This window comes from Rhinolophus sinicus, chromosome 1 (assembly GCF_057876585.1).
Source record: "Rhinolophus sinicus isolate RSI-liver-muscle chromosome 1, RSI-T2T, whole genome shotgun sequence".
NCBI lineage: Eukaryota > Metazoa > Chordata > Mammalia > Chiroptera > Rhinolophidae > Rhinolophus > Rhinolophus sinicus.
Window position 1 is genome coordinate 27,450,103 of NC_142501.1, and position 21,887 is coordinate 27,471,989.

A 21,887-nucleotide genomic window follows, 5' to 3' on the forward strand; every position below is an offset into this window, starting at 1 on the left:
TGTGCTATAGGCATCAGGAAGCCTCTTTTTCCAGACACTGTGATGTTTGCTCAATGGACCAATACAGAGTGGCCACATAACTGAAAAGGATCCCATGCATGTAATCAACAATGTTGTCTTCTACTACCAAGGATGACCTGGCACTAATGAGTGCCCAATCTGCCAAATACCATGGCCAAATCTGAGTCCTCTATGAGATACCAATTCTGGGAGGGACAGTTGTTTAGCTTGGTGGCAGATTAATTACATTGACACTTCTCCATATTGAAGAGGACAACACTAGGATTTAATAAGGTAGACTCTTAATCCAATAATGAATTTGACTTCCTGCCCACAGATCTTCTGCAGTACCATTATCCATAGACCCATGGACTCATAGCAAGCTGTATCCATCTCTCTTGTATTCAATCTACCATTTCTCTGCACTGATCATCTCTTTAGAGCTACCTCAGACTGTCATAGACAATCCTCTCTCACAAGTTTTGGACAATTATTTAGACTAACTATTACGACACTGATTTAATGCAGGCCTGATATTACCTTTTCTCATACCCTCATTATATGCTCCTCATCGCTGGCCTGTGACTTACCAATTGCCAATGAAATGTGACATTTTCCTCTGTGTGTATGCATGTATAATACCAAAGTGTAGTAAAGATAATACTCTGTAGAGCAAACTTTTTACCAATGCTAGAATAAAGCTGTAGATAGGTTTTCTCCCTTACAAAAAAAAGTTACTTTTTTCAAAATAATTCTGATCTCACTAACTTGAAATTTATTGATCTATTGTTTTCCTGTTTTGCCTCATCAAAGCATTTTTTATCTAGACTTTACTAGTCTGATACGTCCCCAAATAGCAAAATGGTTATTTAAAAAAAAATTTAATGTAAAAGTTTCATCCTTATCTAGCCAGACACTGATTTTGTTTGTTTGGTATTTATTTGTTTTGTTTCATTTTTATCTTACTATAATATAAAATATATGAGGGTAGGAAGTATGTTTGTCTTGTTTACTTTTATGTTCCTAGTACTCTGCACACAAATGATTACTACAGGGTAAGTGCACAATAAATATTTGTTCAAAGAATGGAATAAAACAGCCACCTTTATTTACCTTGCAGCACACAGAATTTTAGCCAGCAATTAATATGTCTATGCATTTTCATTTATCAAAACATCCTGTGTGGTTTTAGACAGCTATACCTGAGTAAATTTTGGCTATTTTTGGATTTCCTTTTGGTCTTTGGTACATTGTGCTAGGAGAAATATCCACGGCTGAAAATATCCTCCATTTTCTTTTTGCTCTTTTCTGGGTAACATCACATGAAAACATTTGAGGAGATGGAAGGTGAAGATGGCTATATGAAGCTGAATTGCAAGAATCATTTCAAATCCAGGCAGAAATCTAAAGGTAGGAATACTGTTTCTCCTCACTCAGACTCCAATTTAAAATTGGATTATTCTCATAGGAAGACAGTTATATTTAAACACTTTTAAAGTGTTAAAGTTAACTATGCTCTGGGATTTTTAAAAATGTTATCTGAGATAGGTTATTTAGATTCATGTAAACATCAAATAAAAAAACAAACAGTATTTTTGCAGCCATGTGGCATGAGAAATGCTAATAGGATAATGTATAATCTCCTCAATGCTGTAGCATAAGAATGAAAAGGTAACTTTCAAGTAAAAGGTCAAAGTTAGCATTTTTGTAACAGAAATTATTCCTCCTACAAAAAACATAAGATTCTTGGAAGCAATTATTTGAGTATGGTATCATATAAAGAAGCCTGTCGTACTCGGAAGATAACGATCTAGTGCTAATGGTAGGAGTAGCAGTGGTCCTCCTACCATCAGCACAGGATTTTACCGTTTAAAAAGCATTTTCATTTACAAATATTGTATTTTTTAAATTGTCTAAAAAGAGCCATGGGATTGGCAAAAGTGTCTATTTGGAATGAGAGAAGAGAAAAATAAAACATTAATCTAAGTCCCCCCACCCAGACCTTTTATATCTACTATAGACAAGTTTAATAAACAAGATACCAAGATTCCAATGTTTAAATTCAGTTGGTCTAAAACAAATTTTTAAAATAATTCTGTTGAAATAGTCAAGCTCTAAGCTGGGATGACATAAGCCAGAAATATAGAACTGCTGGTAAAAACTGCAGTTCTGTCATATGTACTCGGTGAATATCCTTATGTACTATTCTGATTTTCATCTAGTGAATTCAAGATTTTTGTTTTTTCAGAAACATGATACTTTTATCATCATCTAAAAGCTCAGGTCTTTTTCATGACCTAAATATCAGGATACAAACACTTCCTTGTTCATCAGTAACTTATTTTGATGTAGTAAAAACTAGGGCCATTGGAGTTAAATTGGACTTTTAATCTCACAGACTAACTGTATGGCCTTGGGCAAAATATTTTGTTTCTTAATGTCAATACTTTTATTTATAATAAAGCAAATCTATCTTGTAATTTTTTATGTGGATGTTAAACTAAATTACTATTTTTATCTTAAATTTATAAACCACCTTGTAAAAGACAGGTAAGTAAAAAATATATAAAATTTGAGTGTAGGTACATAAACATCCATTTAAATAATAAGTGAAATAAGGATTGCACTAACACGATAAATTAGGCCTGCATTTAAGCAAACATTACGTTACTATAAGTATATTTTCTTGTGCCATAAATTTGTTTCTAAGCTTGTTTGTAATTGATGAGTAAGGGTAACACAACCAGTTATTTGACTTGCATTGTAAGACAATTACACCTATTGTTTAAGATGACTATAATTAATCTTGTTACTAAATCCAGAAAGAAAAGATTTCCCTTCACAAAGTATATAGAAATAATACAATTAGTGTTCTTGCAGTAGTGATAAGCAGTTTCATAGAGCACTTCCTTAATATTGCCCCAGGGATGCCAATGGCATCTAGTCAAGCATTTCTGGAGTGGGCCAATGCAATGCATTCCGGGTAATCAGTTCTCTGGTTATCTGGCTTGATATAGTATGTACAGTGTGGCTTAGATAAAATAATATTAATCTTTAATTTATAGCTATGATATTATTTGGCAATGAGTTTAAAATTTCCCTACCTGGCAAGTATGGAACCAGTTAATTGCATATGCCTAGAATTGGTCTTCCCTCATAACTTGCAGAGATGTATTTTGAGGATTTTCAGCTATGTAGAGGTCTTTCTACTTTTGCTGGAATAAAGAAACCTCCACAAGCAAGAAAAAAATAATAGAAACTTACTTTGGATTTATTTTGTAATACAGACAATAGGGCAGTGAATTTCAAAAGTTTTACTATGTTCAGCACAGTACATTACTGTGTACTATAGCTATAAAGAGTTACTCTAAGTCCATAAATATCAATTGAAATAAAACATCTAAATATTACCCAGATTTGAGAAATAGCACTCTTTTATTGTGACTTACAACATGAATTATTTATGAAATGTACATCCGCGGTTATGGATTTCGGTGCTTGTTTATTTATAAACTAGCAAAAACTGGGGAATAATTTTCTGAGTATCAAATTACCCGATTTATTTTTGGCCATTAGCAAGGCAAATTGGCTACAGTGCTTCTACATTGAGAAAATGCTTCTATCATTTATGCATGTAAAAATATATCTGTCTTTATTTTGCTTGTAGAAAGAGTGTATATATCTAATTCAAAAGTGCTAATATGTGGACAAATATAGCTAAAATTAAAAGAGAATAATAACATATATATCCCTGCCTCTGGAGGCGCCCCATTTATTCCTCTTTAAAGACACCATTTCTGCCAACGCTGATCCAAAGAGTACTATAGCAAAAATTCTATGTAAGCGGTATGAACTGGAGATCGATGCTGCTTCAGCTGACACTGATTCCTGTGCAAAAAGTCAAAGCCAGGGAAATATAATGTATCATATGTAAAAGTGAGATAGCATGTGAATACTCCCAGTATAGTGATTGGTACGTAATTGAACTTCAATAACGTTCCTTTCTTTCATTTATTTCTAACAGTGAATCATTAAAATAAAGAACATACGTGACATAGATGCACTTGGCATTGGAGAATCCAAATATAAAATAAAAACAATTCCATTTACAATAGCATTATATATATACATCATATATGACATATAATTCTATTTTTCTATATGTAATACATATGGGATCTATAGAACATATATATTATTATATATTATTTGATATATGTTTTATATACAATATAAAACATATATTTATATTATATATAATATGTTATATATAGACTATAAATTATATATTTACATTATACTTTAAATATTAATATATAATACATATACCACTATACATTATAAATTATATATCTATATATAATATAGAGAGAATTTAATAAATCATTTTACATTATCAAAAACATCACCAAATAATTAACAAAGCAAGACAGAAAAATGTTTATAAAATGAATAATCACAAGAGTTCTAAAACTCAATGAAAACCATTTCAACATTTCAGATTTCTCCTTGTATACACATTATTATTGTATTATGCTAATATTTGGATGCATTGGGATTCTTATTTTCATGCTGACGGTGATTGGCCTGAACTTTTGGGGTGAGTACGGAGTTTATTTATTTTTGCACTTTTGAAAGATAAATTGATCTTTAATTCTTCTTAATATTAAGATCAGCTCCACATTCTAATCCAAAAATGGTAAATTAAACTTTCTAACCATATAAGTCATATTACAAAATTATTTAAAACTTAAGAAAAAATAAGAAACACTCAAATGTAAAACTAGTATTTATTCTGCACCCTTTCTTTTGAATAACCTCCACTAAAAGGTTGATTTGTTAATTTTTTTTAACAATTAGTGATATATTTTACAGCATACGTGTTCATTGGTATCACTAAGAGATAATAATTTAAATGTATAAATACGCTAGCTGAAAAAAAAAGACCTATTTGAAAACCATTTTAGATGGACTTTACCTTTTTTTTTCTGAAGTGGTGTTTAATATGTGTATTCTGTACTCATTCTTCTTGGAATAACTAGACAAATTCTTGGTTTCTATAATTTGCTGTTCTGCTGAAACTGATTCTAAAAACCGTAGGACTAAAATGGGTGTTGTCATATATAATATTGACATGGAAACATAAACTCTGGGGGCCTTTGAGATGAGATATCTAAATATAGATGAACCCTAAAGCAACTTGTCTAAGGGAGACAAAGAAGTAAAGGGTCTATTTTGGGGGAGCAATTATATTTGTTTTTTGTTTTTTCTAATACAATAGAAAATGTCATAATTTTCTAAGAGCAAATAAATGTTCTACTTTAGGTGATTCTTCTGTACTTTGCACAGCATTTTGGTAGGGAAACTGTGAATCAATCATATCCCCCAGATGGGTTAAATAAACCCTTATATTGAAGTCAGTTATTGATAATATGAAATTCACCACCTTGTTAACATTTAATATTAGATGACTAATACTAGTTTTCATGAGTTGATCTAAGTAAGCATCATTTAACCAGTAATTCTTGAGATAGATGATAGACAGACAGATAGATAGATAGATAGATAGATAGATAGATAGATAGATACATACATACATACATACATACATACATACATACATACCATACATACATACATAGATAAATCTTCATCATATTTCAGGACACAATCGGTAAAGATGCAATCCTAAAAGTTTACATAAAAAATTAGTTAGAGAACCATGTGATTTCACTGATATGTGGGATATAAAACTGAAAACAACGGAGGAACAAGGCAAACAAATAAATAAAAACTCAGACACAGATAATAGTTTAGTGGTCACCAGAGGGTAAGAGAGGAGGCGGATGGTAGATGGAGGGAAACGAGGTCAAATATATGGTGACAGAAGGACCATTGACTCTGGGTGGTGAACATACAATGTAATATATAGATGGCGTATTACAGAATTGTACACTTGAAACCCAAGTAATATTACTAACCATTGTCACCCCAATAAATTTTAATTAAAAAAAAATAGTTTTCTCCCAAAGCAAAGAGAAACAAATTGACATCCGATTTTTAAATGTATATAAAAATATACCTTTTGTTGTAATGCCTTCAACGTTCTGAACTTGATTTTAATGTAAGTTTAAAACAAGTGTAATTAAGCAAAATAATTTTTCCATGTATTTTTGGAAACAAATAAAGGAGGGGACACTGATATTATAATGAAGTTAGGCCAAGACTATAATGAAAAGACACTGTAGGTTATCAGCTGTTCTGTGTTCCTGGAAAGCAATTAATTCAGTCTACATAAAAACAATCTATAAATATTGCAACTAAGAAGCTGAAGAAACTTGATATTGTGAAAAAAATCTTTGGTTTTTTTTGGAGGGGAGGTTGCTTGGAACAAGAAAAAATGACATCAATTAAAAATCTTAGTGGAAAAAAGAAAATAATATGCAAAAAAGTAATAGGTATGAGGTTTAAGAATACATACAATATTTAGAATTGTGATTAGCACTTAAAGGAATAAAAATAGATATGATAAAAAGTGGTTAATTCTGAGGAAGGAGAGGAGTAGAAGCCAAGTAGAAGGGAGATATTTTGAATTTTTATTTGTATGTCTTTATTTTGTGCTAGTATTTTTATTCTCATATACCTAGATCGCTATTCATTTTTATATGTTACTCATTATATTTTTTCTTTGCACTGAGTACAGATAAAAAAATGGATTTCTCACAGAATGTAAATATCAGCAGTCTAGCAGGTAATGTTCTTTTCTGTCTGTAATGTGTTATTCTATGTTTGAATCAAGAAATTTCACATGAATTTAGGCAAATTAAATATTAGTTAAACTTTCAAATGGGGATATAATAACTACATCACAAAACATTTGGTGTAGATTAAACCAGATGTGATGGCTAACTTTATGTATCAGCTTGACTAGGCCATGCGTGCATGGTCCCTTGATATTTCGGCAAACACTAGTCTAGATGTTGCTGTGCAAGTACTTTTTAGATGAGATTAGCATCGAAGTCAGTAGATTTGAGTAAAGCAGATTATCTTCCATAATGTGACTGGACCTCATCCAATTAGTTGAAGGCCTTAAGAGAAAAAACACTGAGGTTCCTCAAAGGAAGAGGGAATTCATTCTTCAGACTCCAAACTTGAGCCTCAGCATCAGCTCTTCCCTGGGTCTCCAGCCTGCTGTCCTACTCTGCACATTTTGGACTTTCCAGCCCCAATAATTACATGAGCTCATTCCTTGAAATTCTCTCTCTCTCTCTCTCTCTCTCTCTCTCTCTCTCTCTCTCTCTCTCTCTCTCTCTCTCTCTCTCTCCTATTTCCCTGACAAATACACCAATTAATATAGTATGGAAACAGTATGATGCAGTGGTTGACAACATGGGCTGTAGAGCCAAACTAAGTGAGTTGGAATTTCACCTCTGATATTTATCTTTTTTATGACTTTCAGAAAATTATACAAATTTATGTTACTCAATTTCTCATCTGTAAATTGGGGGTGATAATAACATCTACTGCATAAAGTTTTATTTTATTATATTCTTAGATTTTTATTATGAAAACTAGAAATAAAACTAGGTACCTTTCAAACCAGGTCAAAAATTGTTAATACATAATCAATATTATTTCATCTATATCTCCACTATCAACACTCTTCCAAACTAAATTATATTAAACCAATTACCAGATATCATGCCATTTAATATTTAAATATTTCAGTACGTGATTCTTACAGTTAAGGGCTGCTTTTGCTTAACACAATCATAACATCATTGTAACTCCTGTGTTAGTTTTCTTTTGACGTTTAACAGATTACCACACATTTAGCAGTTTAAACTAACAATATTTAATATCCAACCTCCATTAGTTGGGAGGCTGGGCTCAGCCTAACGAAGTCTTCTGTTCAGGGTCTCACAGGATATAGTTTAGGTGTTGGCCAGACCACACACCTTTCTGGAGCTGAGATTGCTCCTGCAAGCTCATGTGATTGTTGATATAATTCAGTTACTTGTGGTTGTAGGAATTAGGTCACTGCTTTCTTGCTGGCTTTCATCCAGGGTTGCTCTAAACTCCTAAAGGGTCCCTGCATTTCCTTGCCTTTTGTTATTTTCATACAGCCTCTGAAGACATGGAAGCTTAATTTCTCAACGACAATAAGAGTTCTCTCTGCCTTCACGAAAGGCCCAGTCCCCTTTTTAAGGTCTTGTGCCTGATTACCCTGTTTCCCTGAAAATAAGACCTAGCCAGAACATCAGCTCTAATGCATCTTTTGGAGCAAAAATTAATATAAGACCCAGTCTTATATTGTATTATGTTAGATAAGACTGGGTCTTATAGTAAAATAAGACCGGGTCTTATACTAATTTTTGCTCCAAAAGATGCATTAGAGCTGATGGTCCGGCTAGGTCTTATTTTCGGAAAAACACGGTAAGTCAGGCCCACTTGGGATAATCTCTCTTTTCATTAACTCAAAATCAACTGACTGGGCACTCTTCTGTTGTCTTCAAAAGGCCTTCATCCTGCCATATCATCTAACTTAACCAGGGAAGCGATATACCATTGTATTCGCAGGTATGACAACACTCACGAAGAGGGAATTAAACAGGTCACGTACACTAGGGGGCAGGAATCCTGTGGGCCCGTTTAGAATTTATTTAGAATAATTCCTAACAAAATTAGCAATAACTTCTTAATATTATTTGTTATCTAGTCAGCATTAAAATGCCTTTTTCCCCCCACTTTGATTTGTTAGAATCAGAATCAGAAGAAAGATCATAATTGAATTTGGTTAAAATGTCTCAATATCTCTTGAGTCTCTTAATCTTTAGATCCTCTTTACTTCATTTTATTTTTCCTTTGCCGTTTATTTTTTGGAAAAAAATGGGTCATGATTTTGTATAATTTCCATACTCTGGATTTTTCTTTTTATATTTCCATCAGGTCATTTAACATATTCCACTATTTTATAAAGTTATTTTGTTAACTCAATATATGGTATGTGCTTAGAAAGCTGCCTGGCCCCCAGTAGTGGCTATATATGTTTGTTGTTATTATTATGTAAAGCATCTGAGACAGGAATTGATATAAAGTATTGTTAAATAAATGTTTTTCTCCATTCTCATCCCCATATTTCTTCTTCTTATAGAAGACAGCACTTGAAGTTGAGTTAACTATAACAACTCTTTGGACAATCAGTGTCTACATTTTGTATTATGTTTTGATATTTTAACATATTACACTGATCATTTGGACTATTTTTAATGTGTTTTGCAGCTCTAAACTATACTTTATTGACCAGTCTACCAATATCCACCTAATGGAATCACTTGGTCCAAATGATTCCTTCTCATTAATAATAGTGAATAAATAGCCCCTTTCAAATTATAAATTGGAAGGTATATTTGAGGTCACTTAATACCTTTTATTCCATAACTATGTACTTGTACAGCTGGGATTAGAATCCAGTTCTCCTGAGTCTTCAAATATTTTTTTGCAAAATTGTAACTATCTAGGATTGGCAACTCTTGACCTGGTACAAAGTATACTGATAAGGTAAGGATATATATATGAATTTTATATTTTTTAAATTAGTCCATGATAATCTTCGCTATCGGTTGATGTTACTCCCCCTCTCCCACCATCTTAGCTGGACATATTAATTCAATTTCTTAAATTGAATTTAACAAAATTTTAGGCTCATAGACAACAGAGGAAAATATTAACAATGAAAATTATGACATGCTCTAACTTATGGATATTTAATTCAATTATTCAATGATCAACAATTAGACACTATAATCAAAGTTCTACATTGATGGGAAATTCAAAGATGAAAATGACAGTCACTTCAAGAACCTTCCAGTCAGGTAAAAGACATGGAGATGTTCACAAATGACAAGGACATAGACAATTCATCCTTTGTTAAATGATACCTACGTATTATGAGTCCTAGAGGTGGCAGAAATTATGAGTGTGGTTAAAAGCTTCGTTTTTGAAGTGGAAATACGATTGAACATTAAAAGATAAGTATTATTAAGAGGATGAAAAAGTAAGAGAAGCCTATTCAAGGCTAAGGGAACAGTGTGAATGAAAAACACAGGAGGATGAACGTGTCCAATGCAATGAGGTAAGCATTGGTAGTGGTAAGTAATCTCACAGAAATGAAGTGCTGGTTGTAAAAACAACCTCCAGAAAAAGGAGTCAGAATCAGATAGTGGAGGGATTTAGCAACAGGCTTTCATTATTTTTCAGTTAGTAATAAACAGTTAAGAAAAATTATATATCTGTTTCTTCTAATTATGGGGGTCAGAACTCACTCCAACCCATCACCCAAAACCTTTCCCCCATTCTGGGAAATACACAGATTCATGAATTAATCTCATTCTTGTTCTGCTAATAAAGCTGCCTTTTAATCGTGAAAAGCGAGTTGGTAAAAATCTATTTTCCAGTCAATTACATTTGATACTACTCACATTTTATCTTTAACTGTAGGGTTTAATTAAATTTTTTCTTACATTTTCTTTCAGGAAGTAAGTGTATGTGCCCAAATGACTGGCTATTGAACCAAGGGAAGTGTTACAAGTTTTCAACTTCTTCTAAAACTTGGAATGAGAGTCAGCGTGATTGCACAAAACTCCAGGCACATTTGCCAGTGATTAACAATTCTAAGGAGCTGGTGAGGGATCAAAAATAAGATCTAAGTGCTCAAGGAAGAACTGCTAGGTGCAGTTCTAGGAAGCGTGGGTGGTTTATAGTCATTGCTTTTGAACATTAATTAGCCATAATATAATTGCTATTGTTTATGATAAAAAACATATTATTTATTAAAGAAATGATTATTTACCATTTCATCAATGCCTGGCACAGTGCCTTACTCTATAATAGGCATTGACATTTTTTTTTCTCAAAAAATGAATGAATGAATACACAATTTCCTCCTTAGGAATTCATACAGAAGAGTTTAAAACCTGGATGTCCTGGTTGGATTGGATTATATATTATATCCCCAGAAAAACAATGGCAGTGGATAAATGAACATGCTTTTGTGGAACAAAACATGTAAGCAGTTATTTGAGGCAGAGGGATGATGTAGTGATGTTTTATTTATAGAAAAGTGTTTTTAATTAAGCTTCCTTGATGTCCAAGTCTTTTTATCTTTCTTCCTTCTTTTCTCCTTTCTTTTAAATTTTTTTTTATCTTCATTTTTCTTCTCTTTTTCTTCTGTTCTTTCTCCTTTTCTGTTTTGCTTCCTTTCCTTTTTCTTTTTTAACATTCAGTAATGCTGACAAATGGAGTTAGAAAGTATTCAGTATGGTGTCTGGAAATTACTGTCAAAAAATGATAATTAAAAATTTTTAAGCTGACTTGGATCTCATTTAAAATAATTTAAAGCAACTATTTTCTATATAGTAAATTCAAAGATAAGAGTCACTTATACGTAAAAGCATCTGGAATATATAAAAACATCTCTTGAGGTGAAATCAAAAATTGTGAATTTATGAGTAAAGTTTTGCCCTTAGAAAATTCTCCCAATTATTTTGATATCAATTTCTTCATCTGTACAAAAAGAACAATGAAACTTTATTCACAATGTTCTTGTATGAACAACATAAGGTAAGGCATGTAAGAGTGCTTTAAAATTTTTAAGTGTCACATACATTTACACATTCTCCTTTGGGCTCTCATATTCTTTACACGTTATACTCCCATAGCACCTGAGATGTGGCAAGTTTGGAACAAAGACCATGGAGTGATAGTTACTTTCAGTCTGGATATTTATGTGTTGCGTCCTGCACAACACAAGCAGTGGGGAAAGCGAGGGAGGCGGCAAGGGCTAAATTCTATTATAGAAATAAAGAGACAAGAGACACTGAATGCAAAGAAACCACAGAGGACCAAGGGACTCACAGCCTCAAGGGACTGGAGCCCCGAATCGGGTCGTCGTGGGTATTTATTGTTTTTTTACAATAGGCATCACATGATTCTGGGCAGGGTCTGCAAAACTCTCACACCACTGATACAATTAGCATATTTCCAATACCCAATCATATTGTCCCAAAGCAACCTGTGCATGCTGTCCCCACATGATCAAGGTGCGGTGTGTACAACCCCTGGGGGAGTAGGTTTCTCAGAGCAATTACCTCATGAGCTAAGCTGGAAGCGAGACAAGTTCGCTCAGTTAACGTTCCTTAGCACAATAGGGTGCCGGACATCAGAAGCATGCGTCAGCATCTTCCAGAAAGCATTGGAGGAGGGGCATCCCTCCTAGTTTCACATTAACTCATGGGGGTCCCTGGGGTCCCGTCTGGCTTAAGTCGTCCCTCCCTTGAGGAAACTTACTCGTCTTTGACCGCAGACCCAGCATACTGGGACCAAGAGAGGAAACCTATAAACTCAACCCCTAAGAGGGACAACCCCGCAACCCTCTTTCCTTAAGGAAAGGATGGTAGGGACAAACGGTTAGGGTGCTGTGTGACAACATTTATGTACTCTTAGGTACTTCTATTCTCCATTTACCATCATCTTTCATGAATATAAACTAATGTATAAAGTAGTATTCATTTTTGGAACTATTTTGACATGTTTGACAAAAATTAGTAAGAAATGCTTGGGCTCTTTTATTTTATTTGGAAACCAACATATTGTTAGGGAAACATATTTCTTTTTAAAAGCTTTCCTTTAATTATTTAAGAAAAATGATGCGCAGAGGGTTATAGTAGTGTTTGTTTTTTATGTTTTAAACAGTAATCAGTAACTAGAAAGAATAATTAAAAAATAGCTTTCTCCAAAAATATTTTATCCCCACATTTTCCTATCCCTATCATACCATTGAAGTTAAATGAGGAATTTAATAGTCAGCTAAGTGGTTTTTACTTTAACTTTAAAAAGAAATTAATTTTTTCCTAGTAGGTTACTGCTTTGTAACTCCCATTGGTATAACATATTGATCGCCACGCATTCTTTACCAAAACTTCCATTTTAACATCTAATTACCTTTTAAAGAAAATTATTTGTTCTGCTATGTGGAAAATGAATAGATGGAAAGTGAAACTGAAACTGAAGTTCAGTTAGAAGGCAATGAGCAGAGATAAGGGGAGGTATCAGTAGTATGAACTAGAAGAGAATGAATATAAGGATTTATCTGGGGATAGAATACCCAGGACTTGGTGAGCTACGCAAGGTGAGGAATGAGAGGGAAGGAAGAGACAGGATGCTTCCAGTCTTCAGGCTTGAGCTTCTATGGTGATGTTACTCAAATAAGAGTGGCATCACAATGGGGAGGGCTTGGAGGGCAAGCAAATCAAGAGCGCCCAAATACAATCATTGGCAACAATAGAAGCGTCCATTCGAAAACTGCAACATTTGATTGCTGAGGAAAATTTATAGAAGTTTCGCTAGAGAAATCTTTAATAAATACAACTATTATTTTAAGATAAATTCTCTAAAGTCTGTCCTTTGTCTCCTAGTTTTTCAGTAATTGGACCAACTAACATCATGAGCTGTGCTGTCACAACAGGAAATCAAGTGTATTCTGAAGATTGTCACTCCAAATTTAATGGCATTTGTCAGAGAGATGTTGTCTGAACAAGAAAAGCAAATCTGCATTTAAATAAAGAAGTGGAAGAAATGTGTATGGATGTTAACAATGCATATCTATTTTTTAGAGGAATACAAATTTGTTTCTTTTTTATTCAAATATAAAAATTTCAGATATTCTATACAGAAATAAGACTTCAAAATGAGAAGATATAATAATTTATTTTTAAACAAGAAAACATAACTTCCTATTGTTTTAATGTCTGAAAAATAATTATATTTAATCTTCTAAGCCTGCCTGTTCTCTATGTGCATCCTATTCCTTGGGTTCTAATTCCTGAGCATTTGGTGAATAGGCCAGGCATGTAGATATAGATATGCCATTTTTTCCTTTGTGGTGGGCCTTTACACCAAGTTAATTGTTTTCAATTTTTATCAAAAAGAAATCAAACTTTCAACTATAATAACCTATTCAGGTATTGTAAGCATAGGGTGTCTATTTGAATATATAATCTTGTTTTTAATGTAATTCCTCAATTTATTATCTTTTAATAAAATTTATTTTAAACATTACTATATTGAGAATGGTCCTACACCCTTAGTTTTCTAACTGAAATTCTATAAAAAGTTTCTTATTTTCCTCTCATTTATTCAAAACATTCATATTTCAAAATAAATGAAACAGTCTGTGTCCACTTGTGAGGTAGTTATTTCACTTCTTCAAGAAATTGTGTGTAGTTCATTCTAAACCATCTGGAATTTATATCCTACTAACTGTGAATCTAAGAAAAATAAAGATAAATTATTCTAAATTGCTAAGCAATGAACAAAATTAACTTGTAACTAGGAGGCAACAATAAAAGTAAAACCTATATTATGAATCAACTAAAACTTAAATTGAGCCAAAATTTAAAATACCTCTGTGCAATACACAACGGCATCTAAAATTCATCATTTTCAAGTTTTCTTGGTTACAACATGATGCACAGATATGAAATGCCCATACTTGATTACATGCTGATATTTTCCAGGATTACTAAAAGTCATTTGCATTCACATATACTGCCAGGTAGAACATTTATAGGTGGGGCTCACAAAAATCTCCCTATTATTTGTCAGAAAGTTTCATCTGCAGCTAATTAAGGAAGTAAGCCTCCTCCGTTAAAGATATAGGAGAAGGATTTGTTTGTATGTTTTTGCCCTGTAACCTAGATACTCTCTTTCTCCAGCTTCTCTATCCTGTTAAGTTTCTATTTCTTCACTTCCACTGATACTCATTCCTTGTACTCATAGATTACGGTTACCAAGCAGGAAAGTAAACTCAAGCTAATGTAACAAAGGCAGTATTGATATGATTTTTCAAATGCTCTGCAGAATTTGAATTTTATGTACTCAATTTAGAGATGTGCCGTAAGTCCTTCTTACTGTCCTTACTTGTAAAATTAAAATTTTTTAAAAAATCTAGTGTTTGATCACTTATTTTTGCATGTATCAGGTTAGTTCCTCCCCCACTTTTGTTAGAACAACCACCATTTATTTTATTTTATTTTATTTTTACATTTATTTTTTCAATTACAGTTCACATAAAATGTGATATTAGTTTCAGGTGTACAACATAGTGATTAAACATCTTTTTTTTTTTTTTTTTTTTTTTTAAGATTTTATTGGGGAAGAGGAACAGGACTTTATTGGGGAACAGTGTGTACTTCCAGGCCTTTTTCTTTTTCCCAAGTCAAGTTGTTGTCCTTTCAATCTTAGTTGTGGAGGGTGCCATTCAGCTTCAAGTTGTTGTCCTTTCAGTCTTAGTTGTGGAGGGTGCAGCTCAGCTCCAGGTCCAGTTGCCGTTACTAGTTGCATGGGGCATAGCCCACCATCCCTTGCGGGAGTGGAACTGGCAACCTTGTAATTGAGAGGATGCTCTCCAACCAACTAAGCCATCTGGGAGGCAGCTCAGCTCAAGGTGCCATGTTCAATCTTAGTTGCAGGGGGCAGAGCCCACCATCCCTTGTGGGACTCGAGGCGTTGAACCGGCAACCTTGTGGCTGAGAGCCCACTGGCCCATGTGGGAATCGAACTAGCAGCCTTCGGAGTTAGGAGCATGGAGCTCCAACTGCCTGAGCCACTGGGCCGGCCCTAGACATCTTTATACCTTACAAAATTCCCACCCTCCCAATAAGTCTAGGATACACACATCTGACATCATACATAGTTACTACAATATTAGTGACTATTACTGACACTGTATTTTATACCCCCATAACTATATTTATAACTGGCAATTTGTACTTTATCCCTTTCACCTTTTTTACCAGTCCCCCCAACACCCCACCCATCCAGTGTCCTTCAATTTGTTCTCTGTATCTATGAATTTCTTTTTTGTTGGTTCATTTATTTTGTTTTTTAGATTCCACATATAAGTGAATTCATGTGATAGGTCTTTCTCTGTCTGACTTATTTCACTTAGAATAATATTGTCTAGGTCCATCCATATTGTCCCAAGTGGTAAGATTTCATTCCTTTTAATGGCCAAGTAATATTCTATTAAATATATGTACCACTCTTCTTTATGAATTCATCTATTGATGGACACTTAGGTTGGTTTCATATCTTGGCTATTGTAAATAATGCTACAATGAACATAGGGGTACATATATCTTTTTGAATTAGAGTTTTGGATTTTTTCGGATAAATACCCAGAAATGGAATTTCTGGGTCATATGGTAGTAATTTTAATGTATAATTCTGATCATTTCTCAGTGACTATTTTTTACAGAGTTAGGGTCCTCCTGGTGGGCTTTCCCTTATTTTAAGGATATTGTTGAAGTAAATGCCTATTCATAAGTAATTCTCTTATTACTGTAAGTCAAAGTCACTATGGTTACTATTTTATAATATTTACACATATAGAGTACATATACTTCTCTAATTTTTAAGCTATAAGTCTTGGCTTGCCTATCAACATAGATCCATTTAAATTTGCTTGTTATAACCATCATTACAGTTACAGGCCATCTAATGATTTATTGCTACTTTCTTTAGAACTATTTAATAGAAGTTTCCTGACTTCTACTCATAATAAGCAGTTAGGTATCTTGAATTGATGTGGTTTTGCCTATAATCATTCATTCATCAATTTTTAGTTCCTTTTTAAATTCTTTTAAAACTCCGCATTCCATACTGTGAGAAGTGAAAAGCGACTTTTTCCTACTTACTCCTTTGCTTGATCTTTGAAGTTTGATTGTCATTTTTCAGGTTTTTGCTCTATTAAAATCTAGGTTTGCTGCAAATCCACTTGATATCAACTAACCCCCTGGAACTAGAGACTCCATCAGCATTCAGAAAAGCAAAGGATCCATCCCCGCTAATTTCAAACCTGAAAAGGAAAACAAAATCAGTTTGGAAGCCACTAATAGGTGTAATCAAAAATAAAATTAAGAATAGAGTGATTTGAAACATTTTATACAAACACTGAGCTCCATACTCACCCATCAATCACCATATGCTACACAAAAATATCTGGCACATTAAAAAAATATATGGCTGAATGTAGGTATTTAATTATTTAGTTATTAATAGTGTAATCTGTAAACTTATTTACAATAGGTAGAAAAACATATATACATATGTATGTGTATATACATGGATAAGTCAATGATATAGCTATATCTCTGTATTTATCTACATTTACCTGTATCTATTTCTATCTATCATCTATCTGTCAATCTATCTATCTACCGAGAGAGAGAGAAAAAGAGAGAGGTGCTAAATCCAAAGATCTCTGGAATTTTTTTAAAAAGCAGTTTCCTTGCATACTTTTAGCTAATGTTCCTTTTTGAAAATAAGTAACAAGATTTACATTCATTTGGTACTTTTGAAACATATTGAAATACAAACCAGAGACTAATTATAATATTGTCTTTATTAATTTGCTTTGTTGACTAAATTTTCCCTTTTTTTGTAATAAATATAATTTGTCCTATCATACATATTTCAATATTTGTTTAATTGGTTCCCTTTTTTTAATCTAGCCCTTAATGAAATATGATGGCAGGAGTACATGGGTAACAAAAAAAAGTAGTATAGTTCTTATAGCTAAAATGGTATATAAATGAAGAAACGACATTCACTCAAGAAATGGTTACATAAAGCAATAATATTGTTTATGATGGACATTTGGAAAGTTAAAGGCAACAATATGGACTCTAAAGAAGAAAGATCTTGTACAAATTTAACTAGTTGGAAAATGATTCAAGTAATATATGTGCTTTGGCTTGGAATTTGCAGAATAGTTGAATTTAAATTAGCAGCAGGAGGGTTGATCAGCTATAGCTTTACAGTGAAAGTAAAATAAAATAGGAAACAAACATAAAAATGAAAAATTGCACTTTCCTATTCTATTGGAAACTCACCAAGCATTAAATGTTGTGCCGTTTGTCCATTTCCAAGACTCTCCTGGTTTTCTGCTCAACCCAATCCAGTACATTTTTGTCTCCGTGTGCTTCTTCAAAAAGTCCTTTCACAAAAAGCAGGGCATTATCTATTACTTAATAATTTAGAGCACATTGCTGAACATGCTTCTCACCTCAGCTAGCTTTTAAGATTTAATTCCTGATTTGCATGGCTAATGCTTCTATAGTGACAAACACACAGATATTTAGTTTTACCAGAAAGATTTTCACTTTGCTCTTTTACTTCTTAAATGTCACTAAGGAGTAGAGGGACTCTCATCAAGTCATAGAAACTCTCTGAGCTGCCTTGACTTGAATTATCTTTAAAGGTAACTTCTATTTATGTCTCAAATGGGAAATTAATGAGAAAAATATATTTGATGTCCCTTCCTTCTATTTCTAATGCATAAACTATCAGTATGTTTTACTCACAGAGTGAATAAAAAAGACTATAAACTGATGTGATGTTATATGGATGACAAAATCAAGAGCTAAGCAGTTTTTATAGGAACTAATACAGCATGTTCCTTAAAGGTGCCAGAGAACTAATGCTTATATTTTGTTTTGTGTGTTGGTTCACTCTCAAAAATCATAGAAGAGGGATTTTAATGGAAAGTATAAATACTGTTAAAATACAGTAAAACTCAGTGATACACTACTTTGGCTAGATACCAGAATAAGAATCCCATTGCCGTTGTGAGTTTTCTCATAGAATCAGAAACCAAACTAACTTCTGAATATGATTTACTGCAATAGAAGTTATTGAATGATGGGTTTAGTCTCTCCTCTATCGGTTCCTCACCATTAGACCACAGACCTATTAGTCAACTTTTCTTCACAAACTTCTTCCCTCACACTGTGCCCCTGGAGTTCAAGTCCCTATTTCTTTGCCCTCTTTCACTTTTTCCGTTCATTGTCTCACTTACTTCTTACAGCATAGATTTTCCTGACATCCTCATCTCTAAATTCCAAGAGGGGTATCTTTTGTTTGTTAGTTTGTTTCAATTTTCCAAGGCTATTCTTGAGAAGATGCAAATGTAAAGAATCAAAAACTATTTAGTAATCTAAGCATTGAACAAAACATTTAGCTGTATAAACAATATTCATTGTGATTAAGGACATAGCATCATCACTAGCTAATTTACTTGTGTTCGAATCCAGTTCAACAAGTATGATAATGACTGTGTTACATAACATCTCTGTGCTTCACTTTCCTCACCTTTAAAATAGGGATATCTGAATATTTACTTCATAGGTATTGGTTGAAAATTACATGTTTTTATAGTTACAGTGCTTAAAACATTGTGTGGCATACATTATCATTGAATACTAATTTTTGTTATTTTTATTATTTCTTTGTATAAACTTAAGCTCTGAAATGATTGAAAACTTTCTCGTTTTCTTACCATATCCTCTTGTGTATCAATGTGAGCAAGTTCTGATCCCTGTGAACTGCAAACTCTTTCACTGGCTGTCCAATTCCTGGTATCATCAGAAAAATAGAAACACTTCTCTCTTACTCCAATCCATTCTCCTGAACATTGCATAGTTTTGGGATATTTTGAAAATTTTACAACTAATACTGAAAAAAAAAAAGAATTGATCAAATAAAAAATAAATTAAAATGTATTTCTACTCATTCTAGTGAATCAATTTTATTTTTCACTCCCATGGCTTGAGGCCTGTGAAATTAACTTCACTAATGGGATTATGGTTGAATTTAATTCCCTGCTTACAAGGAGTAACTCTTGATTGAGTAGTTTGCACTGGCTATTCCTGGCTTCTGTTTTGAGAAATAGGACTGCTAGCCTCTCATGGTCTATACTGACATACTACCAAAAACAATGCTTAAAATTTAGCAATCGAGAAAGAAGCGTAGAGACCTGAATATCATTTAGGCCTCAAGGTTAGGGTGAGAAATGAAGGCTTACCTTTTACTGGGAAGAGAAACGAGAAGGTCATAGACAAGATAGGACATTCAAGTTAGGGAAGTGAAACACACTATAAATGACAACAAATCCTTGAAATATAAGATTTAGTGGAACATTGGTTCTACTTCACCAGTAGTCAGTGCCAAAGGAGCTGGAATAATGATCAATGCAGTTCTACTTGTATGTGTATTGTTTTGAGAATTTACTGTTTCAGGGTTTTAGTTGGGTGCTGGGTAATCAGAATAAAGTAAAGTCCCTGTGCTCCAAATGTTTGAATCAGTTAATGTAACTAGTAAATGTTCAATGTAGGCCAACTCTAAAGCCTTCTCTCCTCACTCTGCTATGATATTATATATATGTATATGTAAATATATATATATATCTATATATATATATATAGATATAGTTTTTTTGGTAATACTCAGAGTGTATTCAGGCTACTATAGATGAGTAATAAACTATATTGTGTTTCAACACATTTTTAAATCAATTAATTAATGAATGTAAAGACTTCTTATAGAAACACTTCTCTACAATATTTAAATTCCAAGTGTTTAACTATCAATAATGTTGACCACCTAGGACCGTATGATGAGGTTGTAAACAAGAATATTCAGTACTCTTGCAAATGACAAAGAAAACAAGAATCAAGAGTGTAAAGTGCTACTTTAATTTAAGTGCTACCTTAAGTGTTAAATTAAGCAAAACATGCATATGGACAATCAAGTACTGAAGAATATTAGGCCCTAGCTCAGGAATTAAAATTTACCTTTGAATTCTTTTCACAAGATGAACCCATAATACACAGAAGAAAAATTAACATCTTCTTTTTTACAAATCTACTCCAACAGAGAAAATCTTGCAACATATTACTTATGCTATTATTTCATTTTTTTTCTTTCAACAAAATATGATAGAATAAATATTTCATAGAACAACTATTAGTAATATTTCTTACTCTTGATCCAAAATAAATTAAAGATATACTGCAATTATAGAGGGAGTGTTGCATGTAAAATATCAAGAATTAGACAAGAGTCTCAATTCTGGCTCTGGAACTCATTATTTGTGAGAGGCAACTTACTCACTTTGGCTCCTATTTCTTTGTATGTAAATGGTTTCATAATTATACATGTTTCATAGTCTTGTGAGAATTAAATATAAATATTAAATATAGGGTATTTAACATTCACTCTTTAACTCACACAAAGTACTCTCAGTTATAAAAATAGTTATTGCTGTTGCTATCTGGTGGTTGTCTGAGAATTTACAATTATATTACTCAAAGATCAAGAACTACTATAAAGTTGAGAAGATGACTGCATTGTGGTACTTAAGAGTATTTTTGAGAAAAGCAAGGAGTATGGTAAAACCTGCTGAGATGGTAGGAACCTGAGGACAATCTCTATACACCCTTTTATTACTCCAGAACTGAGATTCTGGATTAAGCTTAAGTTATAAAATTTTGGGCCAAGTGAGCATAAAGAACTATAGAAAGTTTATGAATTAAGCACTCACCGATTAGTATAATATTAAGCGGGATGAATACAATATGAGACATCATCAAGCATTTTTTCAACTGGTGAACTACAAAATAAACAAATATTTATAATTAAATTTCCAGAGAAACCCTTATTGGATACTTATTATTCATTTATTCTTTTTTCTATAATAATCAGTCAAGAAACTCTCATTAAAAGCATATATATCTTAAAGTAAAAGAGGATATAACTGAGATAGGACAGGGCAGGGCCTCCAAGAAAAACCACTAACTTCCAGTGGAAGACAAAGGACCAGTAACTCAAGATGAGACAAGGAAACCGGCCAAGATGGCTAAAGATGTCCCTCCAAGTAACCTCCAGCCACATTATATGGTCATTGTAATATATCTCCATGCTAAATGACACACCCACAAGCTCCAGAACACCTCCGGAGGGCACCATTTAGGGACAAAAAAGGAGTG

General features: G+C 33.0%; 2 protein-coding genes across 2 annotated transcripts; one reads left to right on the plus strand and one right to left on the minus strand.

Moving 5' to 3' along the window:
* Positions 1 to 1,267: 1,267 nt before the first annotated feature.
* KLRF2 (killer cell lectin like receptor F2) lies at positions 1,268 to 15,000 on the plus strand. The gene is made up of 6 exons (XM_019713478.3): positions 1,268 to 1,410; positions 4,502 to 4,600; positions 6,704 to 6,751; positions 10,536 to 10,684; positions 10,952 to 11,067; positions 13,476 to 15,000. The coding sequence occupies exons 1-6, from the start codon at positions 1,323 to 1,325 to the stop codon at positions 13,591 to 13,593; spliced, it is 618 nt and encodes a 205-aa protein (XP_019569037.2). The 5' UTR covers positions 1,268 to 1,322; the 3' UTR covers positions 13,594 to 15,000.
* Positions 15,001 to 15,188: 188 nt separating this feature from the next.
* CLEC2A (C-type lectin domain family 2 member A) lies at positions 15,189 to 21,518 on the minus strand. The gene is made up of 4 exons (XM_088796124.1): positions 21,443 to 21,518; positions 19,400 to 19,575; positions 17,955 to 18,058; positions 15,189 to 16,918 (listed from the first exon to the last, which is right to left on the minus strand). Exons 1-4 carry the CDS (start codon positions 21,486 to 21,488, stop codon positions 16,810 to 16,812), a joined length of 435 nt encoding a protein of 144 aa, XP_088652250.1. The 5' UTR covers positions 21,489 to 21,518; the 3' UTR covers positions 15,189 to 16,809.
* Positions 21,519 to 21,887: the final 369 nt, after the last annotated feature.